General features: G+C 41.2%; 2 protein-coding genes across 7 annotated transcripts; one reads left to right on the top strand and one right to left on the bottom strand.

Annotated features, from left to right (window-relative positions):
* kcnmb2a (potassium large conductance calcium-activated channel, subfamily M, beta member 2a) lies at positions 1-1,582 on the bottom strand. Its single transcript, XM_069139537.1, has 5 exons — positions 1,572-1,582; positions 1,303-1,425; positions 978-1,148; positions 517-712; positions 1-285 (listed from the first exon to the last, which is right to left on the bottom strand). The coding sequence occupies exons 1-5, from the start codon at positions 1,580-1,582 to the stop codon at positions 1-3; spliced, it is 786 nt and encodes a 261-aa protein (XP_068995638.1).
* A 7,818-nt stretch (positions 1,583-9,400) lies between these two features.
* tbl1xr1b (TBL1X/Y related 1b) lies at positions 9,401-27,216 on the top strand. 6 transcript variants are annotated; one of them, XM_069139456.1, is made up of 16 exons: positions 9,401-9,599; positions 11,714-11,780; positions 15,528-15,631; positions 15,789-15,934; positions 16,792-17,011; positions 18,260-18,392; positions 20,386-20,527; positions 21,181-21,244; positions 21,336-21,433; positions 22,106-22,166; positions 22,568-22,689; positions 22,935-23,009; positions 23,191-23,318; positions 25,061-25,226; positions 25,349-25,450; positions 27,092-27,216. In XM_069139456.1, exons 3-16 carry the CDS (start codon positions 15,574-15,576, stop codon positions 27,116-27,118), a joined length of 1,542 nt encoding a protein of 513 aa, XP_068995557.1. In that variant the 5' UTR covers positions 9,401-9,599; positions 11,714-11,780; positions 15,528-15,573; the 3' UTR covers positions 27,119-27,216. The 6 variants fall into 6 exon arrangements, with proteins under 6 accessions (XP_068995557.1, XP_068995558.1, XP_068995556.1 ...); XM_069139457.1 differs by lacking the exon at positions 9,401-9,599 and adding an exon at positions 10,167-10,401; XM_069139455.1 differs by lacking the exon at positions 9,401-9,599 and adding an exon at positions 10,167-10,490.
* Positions 27,217-27,650: the final 434 nt, after the last annotated feature.

Raw genomic sequence — 27,650 nt, 5'->3', positions numbered from 1 at the left:
TCACCTCTTGATCTTCCCTATCTCCTCGCACAGTCTGGAGAGGTACTGCGTGAGCTTCACCATCACGATGATGAGGGCCCCTCCTGTGAGCATGCAGGAGGGCCACAGCAGTGAGTGGAAAACGACGCTGTGGCCGTAGAGGCGGGTCAGGAGGACCGTCTCCTGCTGTTCGTCAGGGTCGTAGTAACAGGGGACCTGCTGGTTCACCTTCAGACGCTCGGAAATGTTCAGGATCATGACGTGCATGGACACGCTGTCCTTCTGGCACCTGGGCACATAGAAGCACTGCAGGGATAGAAGTGGAGGACACTGAGGTTATCTAGAGGACAATCACTCAGTCAGACTTGTGTTTTTGGTTGATTAGGCCTTTATCTCTTTTATTTTGAAACACTGAATACTAACAAACATTTTCTGGATTGCCAGTTGTCTATCACCAGGCCAACATCTGACAGCCACTGTCAACATTTGAAACGGTTCAGTGACTCCCAGTATTTTCCCCTCTGGCACAGTACTCACTTCAGAGCTGGCGTCCTGGGTCTCTTCATTGTGAGATAAACGGCTGACACGGCCCGTGCTATTGACGCTCACATAGACCTGCAGACAGGGATATTTGGACACTCTCCAGCAGTCCGACCCACAGTTGTAGGAACAATTCATGTCTGCAGTGACCGTGGAGTTGAGGACAACACACACACCCTCCTCTGTCCACACGCTGGGGTGACATTTAAATTAATTTAATGCAAGAAAAAAAAAAGGAAAAAAAGCAGAAATCAGTTTGGGGATGTTGTGATATCAGCTCAGTTAGTGGTATAATTTGTTCCTCAGGATCTGGTTTCAAAAGGTGTTCATTTTTTACAATGTTCAGGTTGAGAGAGCACTGAAACAGTTTGTCAATATAAACACATCTGATGAATAAAACATAGTTCTCAATATCAGAGTTACAGTGAGGAAAGAGGAAAGGCTATAGAGGCCAGTACCTGTCTGCATAGGAGTGTAATATGGTGATAGCCAGGACAAAATACATCATGAATGAAGACAGAATCATTCCAAGTCCCAGAAGAATTGCCCGATCCTCTCCAGGCTTCAGCGCGGTCACCGTCTTCTTCTTATCCAATAAATCTACCTCTCGAAATTTCTTGTAAATTGACCTGATGATAAAATATTAAGAGGAATCATCACTATATCTTTGTAAAACTAAAGTGCATGATCAAAAAAGAGCTCCCTGGGCAACAGAGGCCCCATTTAGCCCCACTTCATTTCAAATCTGTATTTTTAGGCCTGAAATGGTAAGAATCTGTTTACCTGCTTTCAGTTCCTCTCCCCGATCCGGCTGTATTTCTGGCCCCTGCCACGAAAAACATCTTTCCTGATGATTTATGTCCTCCTTTGCTCGCAGAAGCGGAGCAGAAAGACTGTTGGAAAGACCTGTGAAAAATTACAGCCAGTTTTATGTTTGGCTGTTGAAATGAGATGCAGGTTCACAATACCAGGACCATAAACATAACACAAATCCCAAGTCAGTGGTTACAAAGCAAATTTGTAAGCCAAGAGAACAACAAATCATACTTTACCTTTGGTGCATATTTTCTGTCAAACACACTATTTTTTTGGTAAATAAATCCACTTTTGTAAAGGATAAAGTATCTTTCTAAAACCCTTGCAAACAGCAGTTCCTCATTATGATACGTTGGGACAGGACGCACCCATCTGATAGTGAACTCCACCAGGTAAACATCTCATTTTGAACACAAAGAAATGCTGCAAAGGGCAAACAAGATGACAGATAGCTACAGATGAAAGGTGTTAATGTAGATGAGGTGAAAAAGAAAACCCTATCCGCTGTATCCTGAACACTTGTGCTGTCAACACAAAGTCATTGGGTCCCCTCTTAGCACAACAACAACGCCTTGCATGTGCCTCCTCTCGCTCTCTGCAGCTATACTATTGGCAGAAAACACAGAATTGAATATTTGCATGCAGCTTTTAGCCCAATAAATAACATTTATTTGGATCCGAATGCTCATGAGTTATTAGTTCTGGGTCAGTGAAAAGATGCAAAACCAATGTGGATATTGACATTTATTAAAAAACACCATGTAGAACAAATGTATTTATATGTTATTAGTTATTTGGGGTCATTTACTCGTATCGAAGCAGTAATGTCATTGCTTTTTGGTAAAAAAAAAATATCTAATATCTGTTCCATCTCGAACCGGAATTTAATCAGGAATACCGATCAATGAAGTAGGGGTGAAAAATCAAATCATACTGACCGTTTGCTTCCCTACAGAAAAAGGACGAGATTTTTACACTCAGTAAAGCAGCATGGAAGCAGAATAATAAGGGCTGCTTTCATTTTTTATGGGGAATAACAACCTTGCCAGAGTGAGTAGTTGGAAAACAAGCCATCAAGTTCCTCTTACATGAGTAATTTCCTCATTGTATCACATTCCCAGCTGCTTAGGGGAAATGTTGCTGAGAGACAACCCCAGTGTGACACAAGACAACTTGAAGGAAACCATAAATGCTGTCTACAAATATGTTTTTCCTCAAAACATTTCGGGTGAATTTACATGCACGACAAAGACTGTCCCTCACACGAATTTTATGCTCTGTCTCACTGCTTTCCGGCTTTTCTCCTGCGTCAAAACACACTGACCATTGCCTCTTGAGTGCCTCAAGTTCCACACATAACTCTATTGATTTCAGCTAAACATGGACACACACACACACACACACACACACACACACACACACACACACACACACACGCACACTTTCACATGGACCGCCTTACTCCGTGCTTCTCTGTCAAGCAAAAAGATTTTAAAAGGGTCTGGGAGCTGTAAATGTGTTGGTAGCTGTGCCTCATGCTCCATGCAGGCTGGATTTATAGTGGCAGGCTGATAACTTATAAGGAATGGACTGTGACTGTTCTTAATGATATACGGAGCCGGCAGTCTCACCAAGGCTTTGAGACCTTGCAGGGCCTACTGAGCTCCAAATGACACACAAAAAAACCTTTAAAACATTTAGAGTAAATGCTTAAGATTTGAAATATATATTTGCTGCTTTTCATATTGGTCACAACAAAGTCTTAAGATATCCCATAAAATTCAGTTTTTATTATGTTTTATAGTTTATCCAAAAGAGATTTTTTTTTTTTAAGAAGAGTGACGTAAATCCCAGTCAAGTTCAAGAGACTCCTGAAAATCGGAATTTATTGACGTGAAATGGATTTAAACTGAACTAAAATATTTGTGGTTCTGAGCGACAGCCACCAACTTCAAAAGCTGATTACGGCTGTATTTGCGTCCTTCTTTGCTTATTGAAAAAGCTCCTGAGTCTGCAGTCAGTGTCACCACATGAAGCACTGCAGGGTGACAGTCTTTGTGTGTTTGAAGGGATGCTCCGATGCCTGGCACCAGTGTGGAATTGCTTACAACAGCAGGAACGTATTGTTCAGATTTTCCTGTTATCAGTTTAATGAATATCCTGAGCCAGCGGCAGATAGGATCAGCCGACCTCCCCGTATGTTTTTTATGGGTGTGTCCTCAGTTCATATTTCTTCCAGCTGCCTCTCTCTACTCTTGTGAGACTAAATGCAAGACTGAATGAGTGATAGTAAATCAAAATGGCTTGTGTTAGAGCGCATAACTGTAGAGCAGGTGTTATCTCATACATGGATGGATTACTGACTGGGCCGATTGGGGGTCGGCCTCGAGACCAAGGGGCACTGATAACAGTTCTTCATCTCCAGTGTTAACTAATTGCCAAGTTCAGGTGCAATTTTTCAAACAACAGCAGCCCCTGAGGGGTGTGCTCCATCTGCAAAATCTCATTGGAAAAGATACAAAACAACTATAAAGAGATGCAAAATGACCACCGAGAGGCATTACATTATAACAAAGATTCACAAAAGAACACAGGGACACAAATAATCCTAATGCAACTCAAAACAACCAAAAAGACATGCAAAATGTGAACAAAGAGACATGAAAATACCAGACTGGGACACTGAACAACTACAAAGACAGACCACAAAGAGATACACAACTCTAATATAGAAATTAAAACTCTACAAATATCCACAAAACATCTCTGGAGATGCAAAATTACCACAAAGAGAAGCAAAACAACTGCACGAAACACAAAACAACAACAAAGAGACACAAAATAACAACAAAGACACACAATTACAGTAAATAGACACAAAACAACTACAATGTGGGAGTTGTTGAATGGGTGACTTGGTTTGGTGCTATATAAACACAATTGAAAAGATGCTAAATTAAAACAAAGAGATGCAAAACACCTCCATAGCCACAAAAAACATGGAGACAACAAAAAAAAAATACCAATACAACACAATGACAAAATGACATAAAACTTCAAAGAGACACAAATCAAATACAGACACAAGTGACAGCAAAGATAAAACTACAAATCAATGAAAAACAACCCAAAAGTAATACAAAAAAAAGACACAAATAGCTGCATCATCTGTCGGGGTTTTGCATCTCTCTGCTCCTACTGTATGTTGGTGGGTTGGTGGGGCGTCTACATGTCAGGTCCCGGCGCCCTTTGTCTCATAATCCATCCATGATCTTATATGACTTGTGCATTTGTAAAATTCTTTGGATTTTATTGAATTCATATGTACATAAATACATAGCGGCAGGTGCAGCATACAGAGACTATTGTCTGTTGACTCCATTTGAATCTTTTTCTTTATTAGGTGTTTACTGTTACCTTGCGCGCTCACTGTCACAGGAATTCAAAGCTTGGCCTCCTATCAACACTCTTTGATGAAGAATGTCTCAGGATGTATTTTTTTGCCGTGTTGTTCCAGTGATTATTGCTTCTCTGTCACGTGTCCCCGTTGTTGGTGCCTTGAGAATGTCACATGCTGAGCTGCACACCACCCCACAGAGGTGCAACAAAGCAGTAAACACTTACCTGAGGTGCACAAACTGGCAGCTAATGTGAACGGTGCAAGACTAAACGGCATGCCTCCAGAACATTGTGCACATTGCTCATATTACTGAACACAATGTGATGCCAAAACCAAATCGTCTTTTCATAATTGAATGTCTTTTGCAGCTGTTGCTGCCTTGCTGTTCCTCAAACTGAGTAAAAAACAGTAGGTGCCTGTTAAAATGATCCAGTTATGATTCATAAAAGGCATCAAAGAACAAAAAATCACAGCATCCTGAATTATTTTATCCAGCAGGCCAGTCACAAAATCGGTGCTTTAGCTGATCACTTATAAATCAATATCACATATTGTATAAGTCTAAAACTCTTTTGTATTCTCACCTTTATCCTGAGTGTCAACCCTCTGTTGTGTGCTGGATCATTTTTAAGCACATGGTCTATGTTATCTACAAGGGTTTCTCCCTGGTGCCTGTAATGATCTCTTTCTCTTCACAGTCAAATTGAAATAAGCCCCAGATTTTGAATGTGAATAGTGTATGCTGAATTGAAATACGTACAATCTGTGCGGTCCTACTTCTTGTCGCAGCATTGTTATGGTTATCCAGATTTTGGTCTACAACTGTCAGCAGTGGCTCTCTCCAACCTGGTCTGGGCTTCCAGGGGCAGCAGCTAGCTACCTCTTATTTAAACTCTTAGCCTAAGTGAACAGGATGCCTGCCATACCTGTGTCAGTAATATGAGTTCCCTGTAAAATGCCGTCATGCTTAAAATGAGTTGGTCTGGCACAATGACTCTCTGTGCCTCTGAATAACTCTGACTGGCACCACCATGGGCCCGCTGCTATGTTTGTTGCATCTACAGAGGAGTTCAGGGGGGAGTTATTTCAAACATCTCTGCCTTTACATGTTAACAATGTACAGTATGTATGTAGGCAACTTGAAAGTCAAACACTGTGCCAAAAGAAAAAAATAAAAACTTGTGGCTAGGTGTGGCCACAAGGTGTCTCTGCAACCTCAGGAATTGGAGAAAGATCAATTTGGGGGAGGGGGGGGGGGGTTCCCTCTGACTGATTAGTAGCAACAGATCAGATGAAATGCTTTTAATTTCAAAACGTGATGCTTTTATTTTGGCATAAAGACAGGTGTAAATGTGTGGTATTTTGTAGGAAGATATGTTATTTTGTGTGAAAAAGGCCACATTGGTTAAAGGTTTAAAGGCACATATCCATCCGTTGGCTTGTTTTCAGATGTCCTTATTGCATCTCATACTCATGTCTCTCCTCTTGTTTCGTCTCTCCTTCTGATTTTCCATCCATTAAAAGAAAAACTGCCAACAACTTCAAGAGTAAACCTTCCAAATTCTCTGTGCTGGGTCAGAAAAAGGTCTAAAAATCATGCTTTTATTGGTTTAGGTTGCAGACTACAAAAATGTAATGAATTCACAAAGGAGATTTTGAAATTAATTTTCAAACAACCTTGAGTAGATGCGAAGCATGTGAAAAGTAACTTGAATTTCATTGCAACGCTGCATGAAAGGTTCAGAAAGCTTTTTATTTAGAAAATTTTATATTTCATTTTCTTGTTGCACATTTAATCTTTAGAGATTTCCCAGCTGGGTGTTTTTTTTCTATATTTTTTAAAAGCAGTCATTTCCTGCTGACCAGATGGGGATTTTTCCTCGCTGACCCCAGCTGATGAGCCATCTTGACAGCAATCTTTCCTCATCCTGCTTTGTGTGTGATTAGGAAAGTCTGTCCCTTGTAGCTTCAGATCAGAAACCGTTAGGAGTCACTGCTCACCACCACTCCACCTCCCCAAAGCCTCATCCAGCTGAACACCAGCATACAGTACAACACAGAACAATGTCCCTGACGAATTCCAGAGCTCTTTCCCGCCTCTTACCTCAGATACTTCCCCCCTTTAATTTGTATAACCTGGCCCTGAATTCAGTCTTGAAAAAAAAAAATAGCAGGAAAACGTGCACAAATATAGCCGGATGAGAAAAAAAAACCTCAAAGACATTTGTATTTATTTGAGGTTAAGCCTAAACATAGCTACAAAGTGCAGGCTTGTCTTCAAGGACCACATTCATGTGCCACATTTGGAGGTGAAACAACAGAGTTATGAGGGGATGAAAGGCGATTCTGCTCCTTTGTTTCTCGGGATCTAAAAATAGCTCATGCTGAGCAGGCAGTGGAGCTGATCTGCAATCCCTTCTCCTGCTCCCTTTTCCTCTTTTCTTTCGTCTCTCACAAGTTTCTCATAATGCATCATAGAAATGATGCATTAGAGGTGCCTTGTAGCTCAAATGTGCAGGAGCATTTCAACACAACAGCACCTTGAACCCAAGACATTGTATTAATATGTGTGTGTGCATCACTGGACATCCCTCTGCTGGAAGAAATGACAAAGTGAGTCCCAGTTTGAAGGTACATTTTTACATCAACTGTTCAGAGCTGCACATGAACACTTGAAGGGATCAAAAGCAAATGTTGCTAATTTTAAAAGGGTTGGAGGTTTAAAAAAAAAAAATGCTTTCATCAAGTTATTATTTACACTTTTATATTGAATAGAAAATCTAAGATTACTTGTCTTTATCTTAAACACAGGCCCTAATCTTATGTTAATTTTCTTTCCTCTCAGTGCCCTCCACACTGAAATGAAAAGGCAGTACTGTTGTTGCTAAGGCAGTTGATAAGGCCTGGTCTTGTTATTGTCCTGCAGATTAGTTCCCCGCCCCCACACTTATATCACACTGCTGTACTCCTTCTAGTCTCACATTTATGGAGGGAAACCGTGCTAATCTCATTTTTATGGAGAACGACCTCACTGTGCCGACACAAACGCCTCATGATCTGCAGATATTCACAGATGTATGCAGACATGTCTAACATCCCTCCATGTACAGTATGTACAGTAAGGTGAAAATGGGAGAGTAGGATTTACAGTCACAGAGATGAGAGAGAGGTGAGTCAATTCACAATGTTTGCCAATGTTGTGTAAAGCCTGGCAAGGGAGATGAGGAATTTGCTTCACATTTCTTCGATGGCAGCCAGAACCCCCTCACACGGTGGGAGTGATGGGGCACATATTTCTGTTTCTCCTGGCTCCATAGAGGCAGAATGCGCTGGGAAATCACTCGTAAATTAACTAATGGAGACAAACAGCACGGAAACCTGATTTGCAGAATTGTGAGCCAAATATAACCCCCAATCCCTCTACTAAAATCCCTCCTGAATTGCTGTGTGTAATTACAGGCCACTTTGATATCCTATCATCCATACATACAAGTGAATGAGTGACACAATATATATATTTGACAGGAAGCTCTGATGAACAAGTTGCTAAGGATGATGACAAAGAGCCAGATGAGCCCTGAGATTATTGAGTGGGAGGATCAAACAGCTCAGAGGACTGCAGCAGCATACATTATCTGCTCCAGACAAATCCATCATTCAACTACACAGCTAATCAGATAAGGCTACACAAACAAATGCTCCTTTTTTTCCACTTTTCCCATCTGATTGCATGCAAACCTCTGATGTATTATCAGTGTTGATTTGGTTATAGAGGATGTGGCAGCTTTGGTATAAATGACCTTATAATTACACACATTATTTCCGTGTGTGTGTGTGTGTGTGCGCGCGTGCGTGTGTGCGTGTGTGCGTGTGTGCGTGTGTGTGTGTGTGTGTGTGTGTGTGTGTGTGTGTGTGTGTGTGTGTGTGTGAGTATGCACACAGTGTGGGAAATAGAGAAGATATGATGCAAGTGTATCTGTACGCAATCAGACATTATTATTGGTGTAAGTAGGAAGATGCAGTGTAACAAAGGCTGTGCTGAGTGTGCTCTAACAACTAATTTAATGGTCCCTAATTCCTAATTCAGCATTGCACGATATGTCGTCATCTCTCATCTGAAAAAAAAAGGCTGAGCTCGTGCAGCAACTTAAATGGGGACATCCACTAATAACAGTCGTGATACAACGTGATGCTGAAGGTCATCATTTATTTGTATTCTTTTGTTTCTTTGAATTTAATAGTAAATCTTAAATGATTAGAGTGCAGACGGTTAAAATGTTCATACTATTATGGGTATCGGGGACATTGGGGAAATTGGTGTGATTAAAGATTATGCAGGCAGCTAAAAAAAAAAAAAAAAAAAAAAAAAAAAAAAAAAAAAAAAAATCCCCCCCCCCCCAAAAAAAAAAAAAAAAAAAAAAAATCCCAAAAAAAAAATCTGTGTAAAACACAGATTGCAATGATGATGTAAGGTTGTTGTTGACTTCCCCCAGTCTGAATGACTGAGCAAAGGATAGGGGGTGGGGTGTCATTAATCCGTGGCTAGTGGTGACCCACCAAGAGAAAACGAGGTGTAGTGGGGGATGGGCGAGGACACTGTTATGACTGGTGCTTGGCTGCGGGACAAAACTTCCAGAGGCCTCGGTACATTTTTTTTTTTTTTTCTCTTCTTCTTCTTCCTCCTTTTCCATCTCGTCGGTTCGGTTTCAACGAGGAAACGCGTTTTCATTTCGGTGTGAACGACTCAGACGGACCGGGAGAGCTGCTATTTTAATCAACACTGTGGAGACGGAAAAAAAAAAAAAAAAAAAAAAAACACGAGGTGGTGTTTAATGGCTTTTTGAAGAAAAAAAAAAAAAAACAGGTTAGTTACAGATCCAGCACTTCTTTTTACTTCCGACATTTAAAAAAAAAAACAACAACAACTAATCAGTCTGCGGGTTAATCTTTTATATTGAGGTTTATTTAGTGTCGCTTTGAAATAACAGCGTGGATCCGGGCGGCTCATTTCCGCATGTCGGGTCACCGCCCGTCTGAAGCTCGCTCTCCGCCGCCTGGCTTTAGCATCGATGTTGTACCGCTCATGTGTAGAGGGACGAAAAACAACACAACGACCGGCCTTTACAATCGATTAAAGCGATAACATGGTCTGACTTTGAACACAAGTGCTGTTGGAAGATAATCGCCCCCAAGTTTGAACGGTGTTTTTTTTTTTTTTTTTTTTTTTTTTTTTTTTTTTAAATCCAAGTAGGTACGAGACTCGTTAGCCTAGCACGCTAAGGGTTAGCCAGCTAGCTTTGTCGGCAGGTTTGTAAGCGGTTTTTTTTTTTTTTTTTTTTTTTTTTTTTTTTTTTTTTTTTTACGACCTCACGGTACTCGGCAGGAAAGGCGGTTTCAAAGAATCTAATTTAACAATGTTGTAATAATAATAATTTTTTTTTTTTTTTTTTTTTAAACTAACATTATTTTAATTGATTTCGGTGATTGTAGTCCGCCTCTGTCGGTGACGGGTACGGCCGCCCGGGCGATCACCGATGTTAGCATGCGAGCTAGCGCTAGTTAGCCTACAGCTACGGAGAGCGGACGTCGCGTTCACGTCGGTTTTTAATTCACAAAAACTCTCCATTAAGAGCAGCTGAGGAGGTGAAGAGGGGACGAGGGAGACGGTGGGTGTTTACGTGGGCCCTTTCTGAGATGGTAGTCGGACCCATAGTTCCCATTCCCCCCCCCCCCCACCACCACCCAACCCTCCCCGGTACGTCCGTTCAGTGACCCGTGACATGTGGACGACCATCAGCCTGGATGGTGGACACGATAGTTGTGTTGTTGTTTTTAATATGTTCAGTAGTCACTGGGCTGAAACACCTTTCAGTAACTCGTAGAGGACGTCTCATCCAGGCGGGTTTTGTAGTTCATGGTGACGACCTGCCTCAAACAGCGTGTCGGTGAAACTGAAGTTTACTCATTCAGTGTGTGTGTGTGTGTGTGTGTGATGGGGATGAGGGGTATTTCCACTCGCGGCAGATTAGCGTGATGACATAACGTGCATGTTGTTTAACATGCACGGAGTCGATCAGACTGTAAGAAGACAACAAAGGCGACTTTTCGTCTCCAGTTGGCTGCAAAACAAAATGTTGAATTGCGCAGTTTGAATTCAGCCTCTTGGAAAAAAAAAAAAAAAACCTCCTCCACACTCGGTGTGACCCAGCAGCAGCAGAGGAGACACGTCGGTTCATATTTAAGGCCGATTGTGAAAATAACTATGACATGTGTGTCTCGTTTTTCTCACGCAACTCATGAGCATACTTCTCTAATTACAGCCCTTCAGGGGACGGTGACACCACGCACAGCACACACATCCACGGGGGTTTTGTGGCTCTTTTTTTTTTTTTTTGCATTGCTGACCCAGTTTCTCTCATTGTTGGGTGACACGCCCCTTCGTTCACAGCTCTTTTCCTCCTTTTCTGCTGCCTTTTCACCCTCTCCCTGACAATCTGCCGGTAAAATGTCCATTCTGATTACGATAATTTGCTGTAGCAACCGATGGAGACGTACACTGTTTGGTCTGAATATTTAGCAGGAAGCACGACGCTTCTTGCTCGGCTTGCTGCTGCTCTTGTAAAAAAAAAAAAAAAAAAAGTGCTACACAGGCATTTCTAAAAAAAATTTTTTTTAAAAAAAGCAGATTATTAAAGTCAAGTACATGGTGGAAGGTGGTTTGAAGTATAAGAAGGCTGCCGCTATTCAAGGGAATGAAGGATTTTTTATTTTTTATTTTGCTCGTCTGTTGTATTATTGATTGGAATATTGCGCTGGGTAGATGTACCCAATATCAATGTCTTTATTAAAAGCTTGAGTATATGTGACCCCCTCACTGGAAAACCCTTTCAATTTGCATTATTTTCATAACGTAGAGGTGTAGTATGATTTATGGGTCAAAAGGAGAGCATTCATTTTCTGACTTTTTCTTCTTCTTAGGGGCTGAGAGTTCTTGCTGAGGACAACAGAGCCATGATGCGCCCCTGAGGGTATCTTGATCACATGGGTAGTGTATAATGTCACACTTTTATTTTTATGTATTTTGTACATTGATCTAGTTTTGTCTCCATCTTTGGCTGCGCTCTTATATGGCTGTCTAGAAGATAGCCTTGCTATTGCACAGGGTCAGGAGTCATATTGATTGACAGATTGATCATCAATGGGTATTTATGGTGTCGTAAAAGCAGTTCACATGAATGACAAAACGCACGTGGCTTTTACAAAAATGTACGAAAGGGAGGTCAAAAACAAAAAATGTTTATAATTATACATGTGTATACAAAGGCTGCACAATTCTGGATAAAATAGGAATCAAGATATTTTTTCTTAAAATTTAGATAACTGTTCTCTCATTTTTCTGTTCTATATAAATGTTAATGGCGTGCACCTCAGGATAATGCACCTCATACTTTGGGCCATTTTGTCTTAGCAGTGTGAGTTTCATACGTTTTATGGTGACCTTAGCTAAAATAATAGGAAATGTTGCAACAATCAGCTCTGTGAAATAATGCATGCGCCTGTTAACTCTCAGTAATAAACTTTAAATCTTGTTTGCAAATGTGATAAGAGTCAAATTGTTTTATCAGCACTTATTTTATTTGATCAACTTTAAGTGAATTTTTCAAATTCATTTGTCCACATCTAAAAACATTTGGGTATAACTACCCATTTTAATACTGCGATCTGAATTCCTTCGTTAATCTTAAAAACACATCAAAGATATTATAATAAAAACATTGCTAATGAGATTTTGATAAATATTGAGAGATTAGTCAAGGACACCTTTTAAATTAATTGTATCAAGCAAATTCTACTGCTGAATCTGATAAAACATTGCTGACTAAATGTTCAAAAATCATAGATTCATGGTCATTTATCGTCAATGATGAACCTGACAAATTTGATTACATCACTTTCAAGCAGCAGGCCTGCGCCTCACCAAATGATCACAATATGTAGCTGTGTGCGGTTCTACGAGGTGCATGCAAATCTCAATCCTTGACACTCAGAGGATGACGCTTCTGTCCTGGCACAGAGTATAGTCTTTATAGGCTTGTATTGTTATTGCGGTGGGCAGGAGTGTCCTCTGAATGTCCCTATTACAGCCGAGCTGTAGAAACCTCCGACTGAAGAAGGGCTGTCATTTAGTTTTGGTCTCACCAGCAGTAGGACAATGTACAGAGACAAGACCAACAGGCTGGGAACATCCACAACTTGTTTAATGTGTCTCTACAACGATCTTCAAATATCTGCAGTAAACCAGTTGCAGATTTGATCAGTTGAAGCGTTTGCTTGCCTCTAAATGTGACGTGCATCCTGCTGCCTGCTTGGCCTGTTGTTTCAAGAATGAGCTTAGATTTCTTGTACAGTGCTCGAGGTTTAGTGGCGTGTAGCACTGGTTCAATACAAGTTGGTCTCTTATTGAAATTTGTATCATGAAATGCTGAAACAATGGTTTTCAACCAAAGTTAATATTTGTAAATGCTGTGTAGTATTTGTTTAAAGAATATATCAATATAACGCTTGGCTGCTTTCAAAGAACACCAATAGTGTAAGTCCACAGTGTGTGGACCTCTGGCAGACTTTTTTGTTTGTACAGTTGACTCATTTGTTGTCCTTGACACCTGTGTAAACTATCCAGGAACATTTGGTGGGTGGTCATTGTAAGTCCATTAGTATGGCTTGTTGAAGGTCCTGTTTTAGGAGAGTAAATGAGGCTCAAAGAAAGACAGGAGAAAGTGTGGTGAGAGCAAAGCACCATGCAGCATAGGAATGATCCTGCAGCCTGTATATAATTTAAAAGATGAACTCGTGCTGCTGAATAATTTTCAAAGTTTTTCATCTCAAAATCCCTGCGATTAATTGTGATCAGTTGAAATACATTTGATACTTCCAGCATCCTTGAGAATTCAAAGCTTGACATTAGTGGCAAGCTAGAAATGAAAACACCTTTGTAAACACATCAAAACTGATTCTGTCAAACAAACTAGAAAGTCATTCACCAGTAAAAGAAATGCAGACTCACTCTCTGAGACCAGCTTTGGCACGGCGCACAAGCACTGTGGACTTGTGGTAATGTGAGACCAATGTCAATGAGTTTAATACCAGAGTGTAAATTACATCTTTAGAGATCTCCATTCTAGCTGTTTGAGTCAGTCTTAGTTTGACAAGCAGCTACTTCATGGTGCTCAATCTGTAGGAGTGAAATATTAAGTTGATCCACGTTCAAATTTGATGAGATAAAGCTTGAAATTTAGAGAGCCTGCCAACTGTTTGCTTGCAGTGTAGGCCTGACTTCCACACAGCGTGTTGCTAATTAGGCTGTCCAATGCTTTCGTTGCACATCTTCACCTGAAAATGTTGTGATATATCATTTTGTCAGGTGAGCATATTTCATTTTTATGTGCAGCTGCTGTATCTAAGTGAGCAGCTGGATTACTCCCCTGTAGAGAGAAACACACTGTTTGTTTACTGTTGTAAATATCGATATGTCAGCGCTCCTGTTGTTCAAAGCTGATGTTTATTAAACTTTTAGATATTGGACATTCAGTCAGCCAGATAAATTGGTCGACTTATTCCTGTAACCGAGCTCTGACCCTGTTCGCTGCTCCTGCGTCACTTGTATGGTGATGACATTTTGTGGACACCCTTCGAAAGCCAGCCTAGTGTGAGATAAGCAAGAGTGCAATATGAATGTGCTTTCACTGCCTTTACAATACTGAACCTCAAATAAAATGAAATTGAAAACAAATTGCACTGTTACCGCATGAGCACAACACTGACACAGTGGTTCGGCACATAATTTGTAGAAATCATACTGTATTTTAGGTAGAAATATTGGTGTCATTTATTGTTGATTAGAGCCTAGCTGATATGTTCTGGTTTTATCAAGCTTTTTGCTGATTTGCACTGGCACTGCTTAGTTGTAAGAAACACTATTCGCCAGGACTTTCTGGCCACCTTGTTAGAGACTGCTGTAGGACTTCTACTAGATTCCAGCCCTCTTGGTTCAGTTGGTCTTGGATCTTAGCCTCTGGGATGCGGCAGGAGAGATGTTGACTTTTTCAGCGGGCTGGCATGGTGGAAACAGTGGAGCTTCTGTCCCTCGTCCAGACCCCTTGTTTATTTCCACAGTCCCATTTAAACAGTGCGGGTTCTGCATGAACAAATATGGAGGACGGACACAAGCACTGTAGGATGGGTTATTGCTGAGGTTTGAAGCCTTTCTGTCCCAGACGTTTTTTTATTCCAAAATACCCAGCCTGCCTTGTGAAGACGGCTGGTAATTATTTCCAGTTGTAGGTTAATGAATGGAAACTGGTGCCCTGCCTGGAGCCATGAGGCTTCTGCAGCCAGCGAGAGTAGAGAGGAACGTGACATCGTTATTTATCAAATGGCGTTTGACTTTGCCTACTTCTCTGTTTTGAAGTTGAGATCTAGGTCAAGCAAGGTGATGCGTTTTTTTTTTAACCTCTTCTTCTCTTCGGTTTTCACCGTGTGTCCCAGTTTAGTAGTGTAACACCATCCTCGGTGTGCGTGTGCCAGAGAGATAGCTCTCGTTTACACCTGGCTCAGCGCCCAAGAATGCCAACTTACTTTTTTACAATCCATTGATGTTTCTGTCGGATGTTAGTGCACGTAAGTAATGGAGATATGTCGAGCTACAGCAGCCTTTCAGCTCTTGTCTATGTTTGTGTAGTACCGTTTAGCCTTTGATTAATCAAACCTCTGTGCCCGTGTTTTGATTTCACAGGCTCCTATCCTGTGCTGACCCAATGGTTTAATCACCAGGACTAAAAATGAGCATAAGCAGTGATGAGGTTAATTTCCTGGTTTACAGATACCTGCAGGAGTCAGGTACGTCTAACAAAAAACACTTTTGTAAATACCGCTGCATGCAGTCGTAGTGGCAGTACATTGCACCGATTTTATTCGTTTCAAAATTATTTAAAATGTTCTTTGAAATTGAACTTTGCCTCCATCCTACTTTCCAAATGGACCTTTTCTCCTCCAGGCTTCTCCCACTCAGCATTCACCTTTGGCATAGAGAGCCACATCAGCCAGTCCAACATCAACGGAGCCCTGGTGCCCCCTGCTGCCCTCATCTCCATCATCCAGAAGGGCCTGCAGTATGTGGAGGCTGAAGTCAGCATCAACGAGGTCAGGCTCCATCTTCACATCGTCAGCTGCTAATTAGTGGAACCGTTGAATATGCCAGCAAGAAGAGATGCACTGTTAACTTGTGTGTGTGTGTGTGTGTGTGTGTGTGTTGGCTAAGGCTTCAACTTAGAAACTTTGGCACCGTCCGAGTTGCTTCGGTACTATATAGTATTTAAAAATGCCTCGTCATTCAGTAAAAAAAATTTGATACCAAGGCTACATCCACACTAAAATATTTTCCTTTTTTTAAACATATAAGTTGTTACATTTAAGCGGGAATAAATCTCATCGGCGTCTGTGAGCCAGAGCCTTCAGCATACATACGCTCTACTCGAGCGGCCTCTCAAGATACATAAGATTATTCAGTTTTAACTCAGGACAATCTTTTCTTACTTCATCTAATTTCACACGTTAAACACATTTTTGCCGTGTGCCTATTTAAGTTACGTGCACGACCATAGCCCGAGACTGGAGGTTTCTCTGTGTACAGCTGGCTAGCTAGCGTCCACCAATAGAATGCATGTGAGGCGTTTAGGAAACATCTGTAAATTGTAGCTACAGAAAATAACCTGGTTCCCACTCTCCTCTTCTAAACTGCATAAAACCAAAGATTTGTACTATAATGTGATTTTCTTTTTGAAAAATGGATCTTATAAAATTGGTTTTGAAAATAGTATTGTTTAAGAACAGCGTATCACCACCGGTGCTGGGATCAAATATCTTTGAGTCATACTTAGCCCTACCATTGGCTTATACATTATAAAATGGTTCTCCGTTATTTACAATGATGTCCATCATTAACAATAAATTTACTTGAGGGGTGTTTGGTTATATAAAGTTGAATGTTCTCCATGTAGGACGGGACCTTATTTGATGGGCGGCCCATCGAGTCGTTGTCTCTGATTGATGCCGTGATGCCAGATGTTGTCCAGACCAGACAGCAGGCCTACAGAGACAAGCTGGCCCAGCAGCAGCAGGCAGCAGCAGGCAGTGGCAGCAGCACAGGGCCACAGGGAAGCACCAAGAATGGAGAGGGCGCCGCCAACGGGGAGGAAAACGGATCCCACGCCTTAGCCAGTAAGCTAAGTCATGGTTGTAAACAGTGGCATGGTTGTAAACAAATCAGCTCCTTCACAAACAGCTGTTTTCTTCTCTTTGGGTAAAAAAAAAAAAGGTCTTGGGCAGGATGTTATTTTCAGGCTAAATACATCAACACTGGGTTATACCACAAAACAATGTTTACACTTATACTTTCACATATATTTGAGCAAATTCATAAACAAAGCACCTATCTAATGTAATTTGGGGCTGGGCAGTATGACCTAAATTTTTAGAACACTCATAAGTAAAGTTATCAAGTCAAACTCTTGTGCTGCTTTCACTAGAATGTGTTTTGTGTGGTCAACCAGTTTTCTGGGGAAAGACTTTGTTTGTGCACGTGTGATTTATTTTCTACTGCCCACGACGGCTGCCGTACAACTCTGGGATTTGGGATTCTGTAAAATGTCTGTGGCTTCCTTGGTATTATGTAAAGCTTCTCTGGTGTTTTGTTTGTACCGCCGCATGTGTTTCGGCACGTTTTGTCCTGTCGGTGTGGTACCGTCTCCATGGCTACTCACCGAGTCCTTTTCCCCGAGAACATCTGCCTTTTCCCTTTGTGCTTCAATCGCAGTAACACAATGAGCAGTGGAATAAAAAAAACAGAACCTGCTGCTCGGGGCTGGATTCAGGCTGTAATGGGCTTAAGATGAGTCCTGTATTAGTTTACTTAATCTGATAACTTGTATTTTGCTCGGTGCCTTCTTTTGGACAACTTCCGGTTTGCTACAAACACTCTTACAGAAGTGCATTTTCCTGTTTAGATATTCCTGTGTTATAAATGCACAACTGTAGAGACTGTGTGTTGGACTCTACTAAAACATGGATGACCTACAGCTCAGTGCAGTGCTTGAACACCTCCGCAAAGAGCAAGCGGCTCCTTTAGTGGGGACCTGTGGGACTGGTCTGCTTTGTAGGAAATTAGATGATGTCAGACTGAAACTACAAAGCTCTGCCAGAGTTAAATCTGTTGCAGTTTGCTTGTCTGGTTTTTTTTTTTTTTTTTTTATGTACTTACCACAATAAACCATTGTGTAGAGAAACACTGGATAATTATTTCTGAAGTAATAGACTATTTCACTGGAATTGAGGATTAGTTACATTTTATTTGTATTTCTTTGCTCTTGTAAAATGCAGTTGTGTCTCATCCTCCTCACTTTCAGTAGGTAATGAATAATGTCATTTAAACCTTTTGCTTAAGTATTTTTTCTTCATTCCTTTCTGTAGATCACCACTCGGAAATGATGGAGGTGGACAGGGATGTGGAGATCCCCCAAAGTAAAGCCATGGTTTTGAGGGGCCACGAATCAGAAGTTTTTATCTGTGCCTGGAACCCAGTGAACGACCTCCTTGCCTCTGGGTCAGTATCATCTCTCGCTCTCTCTCTCTGTGTCACTGCTCATGCACAGTCTAGATTAGCGTTGAAAAGTGTCAATCTTATGGGCAACTAAGTCCTTCGTTGCTTTAATGCACGTTAGTCACTGGCAGTGACAATATCACAATATTTCTGGGTTGTCTTAACTGCGTTCTTGATGATATGACAAATACTGAAAAATATGATATTCTTCATTTCAAGAAAATGGCACAAAAAAAAAAAAAAATCAGCAATACAGTTTTATATATCAGCAGAGACATAACAGTTTGCCTTCAAATATTCAGTAAAAATTTAACAAAAACGATCTCAGTTCTTCAGTTTGTAAACAACAACATTAGCTCTGATTTAGATTCTGTAAAAAACATGGTCACGCTTGTTGTGGCTGCGTGCAAATTACGCACGTAACGTTATGTCATACCATTAAGCTATGTAATGGTATGACGTCATTCTGTCAACAAGACTGAAATATTGCTGTTATCCCGATATGATCATGTTAAAGTTAATACCAACGAGATCATGAACGATACAACATGGCACACCCCCGTACGTCTCTTTGTTAGCGCACTTTTATATGCAATGCAATTGGCCTTTTAATGGCATTATTATGGCCTTCATCATCTGGTCCTGTTTGCTGTTAAGAGTTTAAGTCTGAAGTTTACTCATGACTCTCAGTGAATTCATTTAAAGTAAAGTCTTTGCTCGGCTCGCAAATTTTCTAAAGATAATTACTCTTTTGTAAATAAGCTTTGGGGAAAATGTAGTGTCTGAAAAAAAGAAAAGTCATTCCTCTTTTATCACCACTAAACGTTTGTTGACTAGAGTCTTTGTTTTATCAGTGTCATAATCCCTCTCTAGATAAATGTGATCCCACTAAGAATCTCAGTGATGTGCGTCGTGTTTATTCAAGAGCAAAGCGTATCTCAGAATATTACTGCAATGCTGGAAGCGTGCCAGATCTTAAAAACTGGCACCAGAACGGCAGATTCACTGAACACTTACCGCTCAAACCCCGACTGACGGGTCGATTGACAACAAGTGTGTCCGGTGTTCGGTACAATCTTGTGTGTGTCAAACTAAGCAGTTTGATGCCGTCTGCGCGACGTTTTTATGGCTTTAGCAGAACCAGGCAGATGGCTGTAAGAGTAGGGTTAGCTTCTATGCACCTCCGAGCACATTGGACCAAACCACAAACTGCAGTTTGTTCCAATCTACTTTGCAGATTGTTTGTGAAACTGCATTTCTAGTCTTACTCAAACATTATGGCCAAAATTACACAATTTTGGTAGTTTCTAAGTTAAACACAGTTATACATTTCCATCTTCAATCTTACTTCCCAGTGTTTGTCAACATGGCTCAAGGGAGATCCCTTAATTTGTGAGCAGTCGGACAGATGGGAAAGAAGCAAAATGTAATTAGACAGGATGCACAGCTTGTTTCTGTTGAATGAAACGGCAGTCGGCTAAAAAAAAATATATGACGTTCTGAATTAAATTATATGTGTGATAAATAAATGCTGTGCCAATGTGTGTGATCGTAATCCATAGATTAAAGCCTCAGTAGGAAGAAACGATGCAGCGTCAAGGATTGAGTTGTCAACTATTGAAAGTTGTGTTTGTCTTCATCCCAAATTAAACACTTTAATGTTTATTTCTAAAAGTGGCCAGCCCAATAATGGATAAGTATTCAGCCAGGCACTTGCTGAATATGTAACAGTCCTGCTCATAACAGAGCACATCTCGTAAAACTAAATAAAAACGGAGAATTGCAGCAGTTCTCTTTGTTTCTTGAACGGATCATGTAAAAGGTTTGTTAGGGATTTGAAAAGGTTTTTGATTTGGGTTCAAATTCGATGAAATGCCTTTAAACCGCAACCGTGCTTCGGAGAAATGATGATCGGTTGTGTGACATTTTGAGCTCTGATTTTGGAAGTGAAAGGTGTGCTGCGGCGCCCAACGTTAAGTTGTCTTGACTCGGGCAGGTCTGGGGACTCGACAGCGCGGATCTGGAACCTGAGTGAGAACAGCACAGGCGGATCCACCCAGCTGGTTCTGAGGCACTGCATACGGGAAGGTGGCCAGGACGTACCCAGCAACAAAGACGTCACCTCACTAGACTGGAATGTGAGTGTGTCGTTGAACACTGTGACGTGTGTGTGTGTGTGTGTGTGTGTGTGTGTGTGTGTGTGTGTGTGTGTGTGTGTGTGTGTGTGTGTGTGTGTGTGTGTGTGTGTGTGCGTGTGTGTGTGTATTTTCCACCGAGTGCCGTTTTTAGTAATCTAATCTAAGTGTGCCTGTGTGCATGCTTGTGACCACTGCTTGTGCTGGAGGCATTCCTTCCAGCCATATATATTTATATATATATATATTCCTTCCAGCCATATATATTTATTTATATATATATATATTCCTTCCAGCCATATATATTTATTTATATATATATATTCCTTCCAGCCATATATATTTATTTATATATATTCATTCCTTCCAACCATATATATTTATATATATACATATATATATTCCTTCCAGCCATTTCCACAAGGGAGACGGTCTTTTATGCTGTTCGGCCCGCAAACAATTTTTTTCCTTGAACAGTACAAGTCAATGCACAACACCCAAATCAGCACTAATGTTTAATTAACTACTTAAAGTGGGCCTCAATAACAAACACCGAGGACTATATCTGCGAAATGAGGCAGAAAACATGCAGATGGGACTGAAAGAGCTCGACTGCTCTGACTGCAGCTAACGAGGTTCCTCTCCGTGTCTTTCAGAGCGAGGGCACGTTGCTAGCAACGGGCTCTTATGATGGCTTTGCTAGAATATGGACTAAAGACGGTAAGACTCTGGGCTTTTACTACATTGTAACTTTGCAAGCATCCTGGTCTCTTTCCCTTTCTAAGTGTCATTTGGATATAATATATTTTAGGTAACCTCGCCAGTACTTTGGGTCAGCATAAAGGACCCATATTTGCTCTCAAGTGGAATAAGAAAGGAAACTTTATCCTCAGTGCTGGTGTAGACAAGGTAAGGCCTGGTGATTTATATCTTTGTAAACTGATTGTTTTGGGGAGTCAGACTGCTTGTCCGACAACAACAAGTAATTTGTGGACATCGTCTTTAGCTCAGATGGTCTCTTTCTACAATTGTATTGAGTTATTAAAAAAACAGATCAATCGTGATAATAAGTAAAAACAAATATTTGCGTTACAGCCAAATTAGCCGTATCATAAGTGGATTCAAATTAGTTTCTACAAACATTCATTGCAGAACAGGAAAGCAAAGCAAATACGTGCGTGTGGATGCATATATCACGAGTCGTCCAATTGAGGTGCATGTTCATCAAAAATCAGATCCGCATGCTCACTTCCTGTCAGAATAATGACAAACATTATTTTAATCATGGCTCAACATTGCCACCTAGTGCACTGAAGTATAATAATATGCACCTTCTTTCCTTAACATTCATATCAATGCCAAAGTGCTGATGTCTTGGTGGTATGAAAAGGTCTTTGGTGTGTGAGAGTTGTTAGCTTCCCTGTGTCTCCACATTATTCAGGTCAACTGAGTGTGACTCGTAGCAGTTTTTCAAATTGGCTCCTGAGCACCTTTTTACTCTCTATGCAATGATTTCATTGATTTCTCGGGATGAATGATGCTTGTTTATTCTAGCTAATGAAAATCTCCTTCTTCACACAGACAACAATTATTTGGGACGCGCACACGGGAGAGGCAAAGCAACAATTTCCTTTCCACTCGGGTGAGTGACAGGAGTCAGCTGGATTGTTCCACATGACTTTCAATGCACAAGTGTTTCTGTTTTTAGACAGATGTTACCTTTTGCTGAACTGCAGCGACACCTTAGTGAGAACGGAGGTTTTTTTTTTTTTTTTTCTGTCATCGAGTCTTTCATCACACCCGTCACTGACATTTTTGATCTACCCAGTTCATCTCGACACATTTTGCACAACAGCTCTGCATTTCTGGTTTACTGGAGCGTGACAGTAACAGACGAGAGCCTAAAGGCGTGTTTTAAAGCAACCACCTGCACTTAGTGTATTGATTTAAGTAATCAGATCCAATAAGAAATCATCCTCTCTCTCACTGTCCGCTTGCCTCACTGCCGCGGCAGCCCTAAGCTGTGTCTCTGCCTCCCAACAGCACCTGCTCTGGACGTAGACTGGCAGAGCAATAACACGTTTGCCTCCTGCAGCACAGACATGTGCATCCATGTGTGTAAGCTGGGTCAGGACAGACCTGTCAAGACCTTCCAGGGACACACGGTAAGACAGGACTCCTCTGCGTGTGCACTGCTTTCTCACAGCAGGCCAGATATACTCCTGTCGGATCATAATGAGGGGTGGTACGGGATCACGGTAGTTTTCTGATCAGAGATTCAGTGGTTCTTGAAATGCATTTAGAAACCGCTCTAATCACTTCTATCTGTTGAAAATCAAAAAAATTCCCGGTTTCAGCTTTCCCTTTCAGCTCTTTGTGTTTTTTCTAACTCTCATCTTACTCACTTTAGAATGAAGTGAACGCCATCAAGTGGGATCCCACTGGCAGCTTGTTGGCCTCCTGCTCTGATGACATGACACTTAAGGTCAGTTCACATAACAAGCTGATGTAGTGGATGTCTCCTAATGGCCAAGAACATCACAGTTTGGCCAAGCAATCAGGCAGTTTGTGTGCATTGTGTTACAAGTCAAACTCACAGCTGCTTTTTTTTTTGTTCTTTTTTTTTGTTGTTGTAATTAATATTGTCTCCATCCTCTCTGGCACAGATCTGGAGTATGAAGCAGGACTCGTGTGTCCACGACCTCCAGGCCCACAGTAAAGAAATCTACACAATCAAGTGGAGCCCCACAGGACCCGGGACCAACAACCCCAGCGCTAACCTCATGCTGGCCAGGTGAGAGCATGAATCAACACTCTTCTTCCTGACATTTGACATCATTTGCTTCAGGCTCGTTCTGTTTTCATACAGGCGAGATTACATAAATGATATATGTGGTTCCCTCTGCAGCTGCTTTGTGGTTATTGATTTAACATTTCATTCTGTAGAGATACCAGGAAATTAGATCCTCTTTATATATATATATATATCCAGGTATAGATATCCATTACTGGTACACACCACTGTGCTGAACTGTGTTCAGTAATATTAGTCAGAAGATTTTTTTTTTTTTTTTTTTTTTTTAAGATTTAACTGCCATAGTTTTAACTGAGATACAAAACAAGATCTTATTTCACTGATGAAATCCTTCTGTAGAAAGTTCTTAGTCCTATTTTAGAACCGTTTCTAACACCTTTTCTGATCAATAGCCCTCATCAAAAAAAGATCTATCAATGACCTTCAGGCCGTTCCTCATATAATATGCAGATTTGACTTGACTTAATAAATTCAACCTGAGCAGCATACAGGCAGTCAGCTGTGGTGGATCGTGTGTTTTACACTATGGACTGAGTCTGATGAGTCACCGCATTAGCTCCTTCAGTGCTCTTCAGATGAATCCTTGAGGAATGCCACGCTAGCTCAGCTCATCCTAAAGAAGTAACGTGGTCAAACAGAGGATTTATGTGATTGTTGTGATCAAAAATGCTTCATTTTGCATCGGCTTTTCTTTCAAATTGCAGTCCAGCTTGCAGAGCTTAATGTGATTGTTTTTCTGTAAAAATTGGCAAAAAATTGCAAGACAAGGGGGATGTTTTAACATGACGGTAAATATTTTAGTTCTCATCTTTCTTTTTTTTTTTTAACCTATTGAATTATGCAACTCGGTTACAAAAATTCCTGATATGGAAGTGAAAACAGTCTGTGACTGTAGTACAGAGGTCACATCTTCGGGAAAAAAAAAAAATATATATATGTTAATTACAGCTGTATGTAAAACTTGTCTTATTTAATACATGCTGTACGATCAGATTGATGTAGGGAAGTGTGATAATTGGTGCGTAAAATTCTCACGAGACCACATTTCCTATGAACCCCGTCGCTTCCTGTTCTGCAGTTGTTTCCAGTCAACTGCATGTGGTTTATTTTAATGAGAGCATTGGTTAAAGAGCTCTGCTGACTAAATGAGGAGGTATTTGTATTCGTTGTAAAGGCTTACTGTACCGTGATACCTTCAGTGGAGCCTCTATTGAGTAACTTTACTACAGAGAAATGACAGGAATTTTGCAAAATAGAAAGCTTAATGCAAATGCTTCAGAGATTCATTCATTATTGCCATTGCAACATTACAATTTTGTCGAGGGACTGAACAACTTTATTAGGTTGCCAAAGTCTTATATGGACCTGAAGGTGCCTCTACAGTGAATTATTGAAAGACACTGCTCTCTCCATTACTTGATGTAAAAACAGCAATGCCATGTTGGCTTTCCAATGGAGTGCATCTCTGAATTCATAGTCTGGCTTTGTAGATTTTAAATGTTGATAAGGATTTAATCCCAGAATTGGGAGATAGTTGATGTCTGATGGAGGGAAACAACAATATTCTCTCATAGACGAGTGCAGCAAGTTAATTAGTAGCCGTCTTGTCCTCTTGACTCGCTGCATTTTATAGTTGTGGTACATGGCTCCTGACACATGACACTTCGCTCATTTTCACCCCCCCGCCATCTCGTTCCCTCTCTCTCTCTCTCTCTCTCTAGTGCATCGTTTGACTCCACGGTGCGTCTGTGGGATGTGGAGCGTGGGGTGTGTATCCACACACTGACCCGTCACCAAGAGCCCGTCTACAGCGTGGCCTTCAGCCCTGATGGCAGGCACCTCGCCAGCGGCTCCTTCGACAAGTGTGTCCACATCTGGAACACTCAGGTCTGGGATAATAACGTTCAAACTATAACCACACACACTTTACAAAATACAGAGCTAAAGCAACACAGGTGCTTCCTGCCACTGTTAAACCTGTGCGTGTGCGCGTGTCTTTGTCTTTTCAGACGGGTGCTTTAGTCCACAGCTACCGAGGGACAGGAGGGATCTTCGAGGTGTGCTGGAACGCCACGGGGGACAAAGTAGGAGCGAGCGCATCAGATGGATCGGTAGGTTTTGCTGCCCGAGCACTTCGTCACACGCAGCGCAGATTCAGGGTTGACACCGAGGACAAACAGACTTTTCGTGACGCGGGGAATCCTCGTTTTCAGCATGTAGCTCGAAGAGCGATGATGCGGGCAATAGTGTGTTTACGGATGGTGAGCAAGCACAAAGTTTGAAGTTCGAGGAAACATCATTTGACTCGAGCTGAGCCGACGGCCTCAAAAAGCGGAACGCAAATGTGCATTTGACGGCTGCAGTGCTATCGGGTGACACCAGATAGAGCTAGCAGTGCGTGAAAGACGAGTTTCTGCTCAATAAAAGAACCGTCTGCGTGTTGTCAATACACAACGAGCAGCCTGTGATGAGCACTCTTTAATATTGTCTGAGAAATGTTCAAACCCCCCCCCCCCCCCCCCACCCCACCCCACCCCCCTCATCTTTTGTTGTAATTTTTTTATCATTAAACAAACATTGCAAGCATGAAGTACCACGATCGGGGAGGTGAGTTATGGTCTGTAGTGGGTCGACAGAAGCCACTGCAGAGTTCAGACATTTCTCTGTAGGGTTGTTGTTTTTTCTCTGATTTCTCTCAGGGCGGGAAAAAAAATGCTCTGCCGGTAAACACGTACAAAAGTCCAGTCTATTGACAAATAATTGGCATATATTCTGAAAGCTATCAAATTATACATGCAATGTGATTCTAAAACTTGTTCTAAAACTGTTCTGAACATATTACGGTTAATGATGAACGAACGTTTTCAGCAGGCAGTTTTTATTTTGGTTTCCTGAAGTTTCCTTTTAAAGTTAACATGTTTTAACATTATAAAAATGTTTTGTGGTCACATTCTTAGAATACTTTTCATAACATTGTCAGATGCCCAAAATTCTTCAAAAAACTTTCCAGTAGCAAGTTTTTTTTGTTGTTTTTTTGTTCCCAGGATGTTATTTTTTTCTGGAGTTGAGAGAGCCGATCTGTAATCTGTGGCTTTCATAATATCCTGAAGCATTGAAAACATTTTTCATCTGTTATCATGTAACATGGTGAAAATGTTTAATAAGAAACATTTCATAATCTGTTCCTTCAGCAACATCCCCAAATCATCCTCTGAATATTGCAGTAAACGCGTTATGTCTGCAGAAACATTTACCCTCATAGGAGCATGAGATGAAAACATTTTAGCGATTTCCTCTACGGCAAGCGTTCTGCACAAGTCGTACGCCTATCGAAGATGTTCACCTCCTGTTCACATGGTTGTTTGACCTAAATAGGTCACGCAAAATGTGACACGCTTTTCGGCCGGTTTGTCTGCTCTGCCAGAATTTTTGTTTTGTTTTTTTGGTCAGTTTGACCTGGAAACATTTGGCTTTTGTTTGCAAGACAAAACTACAGAGATTTTCTCCAGGTCTGCAGGGAAGCAAATCACATCATCATCTTTTCATTATTAGTTCACATTCTGCTTTGAATTTACATGCAAACTCAAACTGCAGATTTTTCATAAAGAAACTTGGGGGGGGGGGGGGACAACGACCAAGATTTATTGATGAACTTACTGTCAGTCTGCCCATGAGGACCACAGTGACGCACAGTGAAACTCCTGTGGTAGAGCAACTTTAGATCTGACTGTTTCCGTCTTCCTGTTCTACAGGTTTGTGTACTAGACCTGAGGAAATGACACTCGTCTGGGGGAGCCATGGACCGACTACGAATGTGTACATAGCCAAAATGACTGTCCCTGCCTGTCCGCCACACTGCTGTAGTCCCATCAGATGCCATGGCCCACCGTTACAGCCAACCGGAGCCCTCCCCTCCCTCATATGTACACAGAAGGACCACGCATTGGCCACATGCAGTCTTTACACACATGCATCAGACATACAACAGGTCTGTACGGACATTTGTTTTTGCTCCACAGACTCGGGAGGAAGAAGCGTATTTTTTTTTTTTTTTTTTTTTTTTTTTTTTTTTTGTCATCACAGTAGAAATATGTCGGACCCGTCGTACGCAAAACCAAAACACCAGGATTCTTCTTGCTTTTCCTCTTTTTATCCTTTGTATCAGAATTGTAAAGATTTTTGTTCTGTGTTGGTGTGTGCATATTGCATATGTCAGCATTTGGTGTCCTGTGGACATTGTTGTGTTGAACTTGGATTTTACTGATCTCTGTAGGTTTTCTATTACATGTGGGCTGGGAGAGAAGAGAGCTG

Source organism: Embiotoca jacksoni, unplaced genomic scaffold, assembly GCF_022577435.1.
Source record: "Embiotoca jacksoni isolate LCO1_2020_lvr unplaced genomic scaffold, fEmbJac1.0.p SCAF_83, whole genome shotgun sequence".
NCBI classification, from domain to species: domain Eukaryota; kingdom Metazoa; phylum Chordata; class Actinopteri; family Embiotocidae; genus Embiotoca; species Embiotoca jacksoni.
The sequence above is the reverse complement of the archived record's forward strand: the minus strand, read 5'-3'. Positions and strand labels throughout refer to the sequence as shown.

Excerpts from the sequence above, each read along its gene's own strand:
- tbl1xr1b (XM_069139456.1), top strand. The coding sequence starts at position 15,574 with ATGAGCATAAGCAGTGATGAGGTTAATTTCCTGGTTTACAGATACCTG. Across the intron at positions 23,010-23,190 it reads CTGATGACATGACACTTAAG|ATCTGGAGTATGAAGCAGGA; the intron begins GTCAGTTCACAT and ends TCTCTGGCACAG. Across the intron at positions 23,319-25,060 it reads GCTAACCTCATGCTGGCCAG|TGCATCGTTTGACTCCACGG; the intron begins GTGAGAGCATGA and ends CTCTCTCTCTAG.
- kcnmb2a (XM_069139537.1), bottom strand. Across the intron at positions 713-977 it reads TTACACTCCTATGCAGACAG|CGTGTGGACAGAGGAGGGTG; the intron begins GTACTGGCCTCT and ends ATGTCACCCCAG. Across the intron at positions 286-516 it reads CCCAGGACGCCAGCTCTGAA|TGCTTCTATGTGCCCAGGTG; the intron begins GTGAGTACTGTG and ends CTATCCCTGCAG.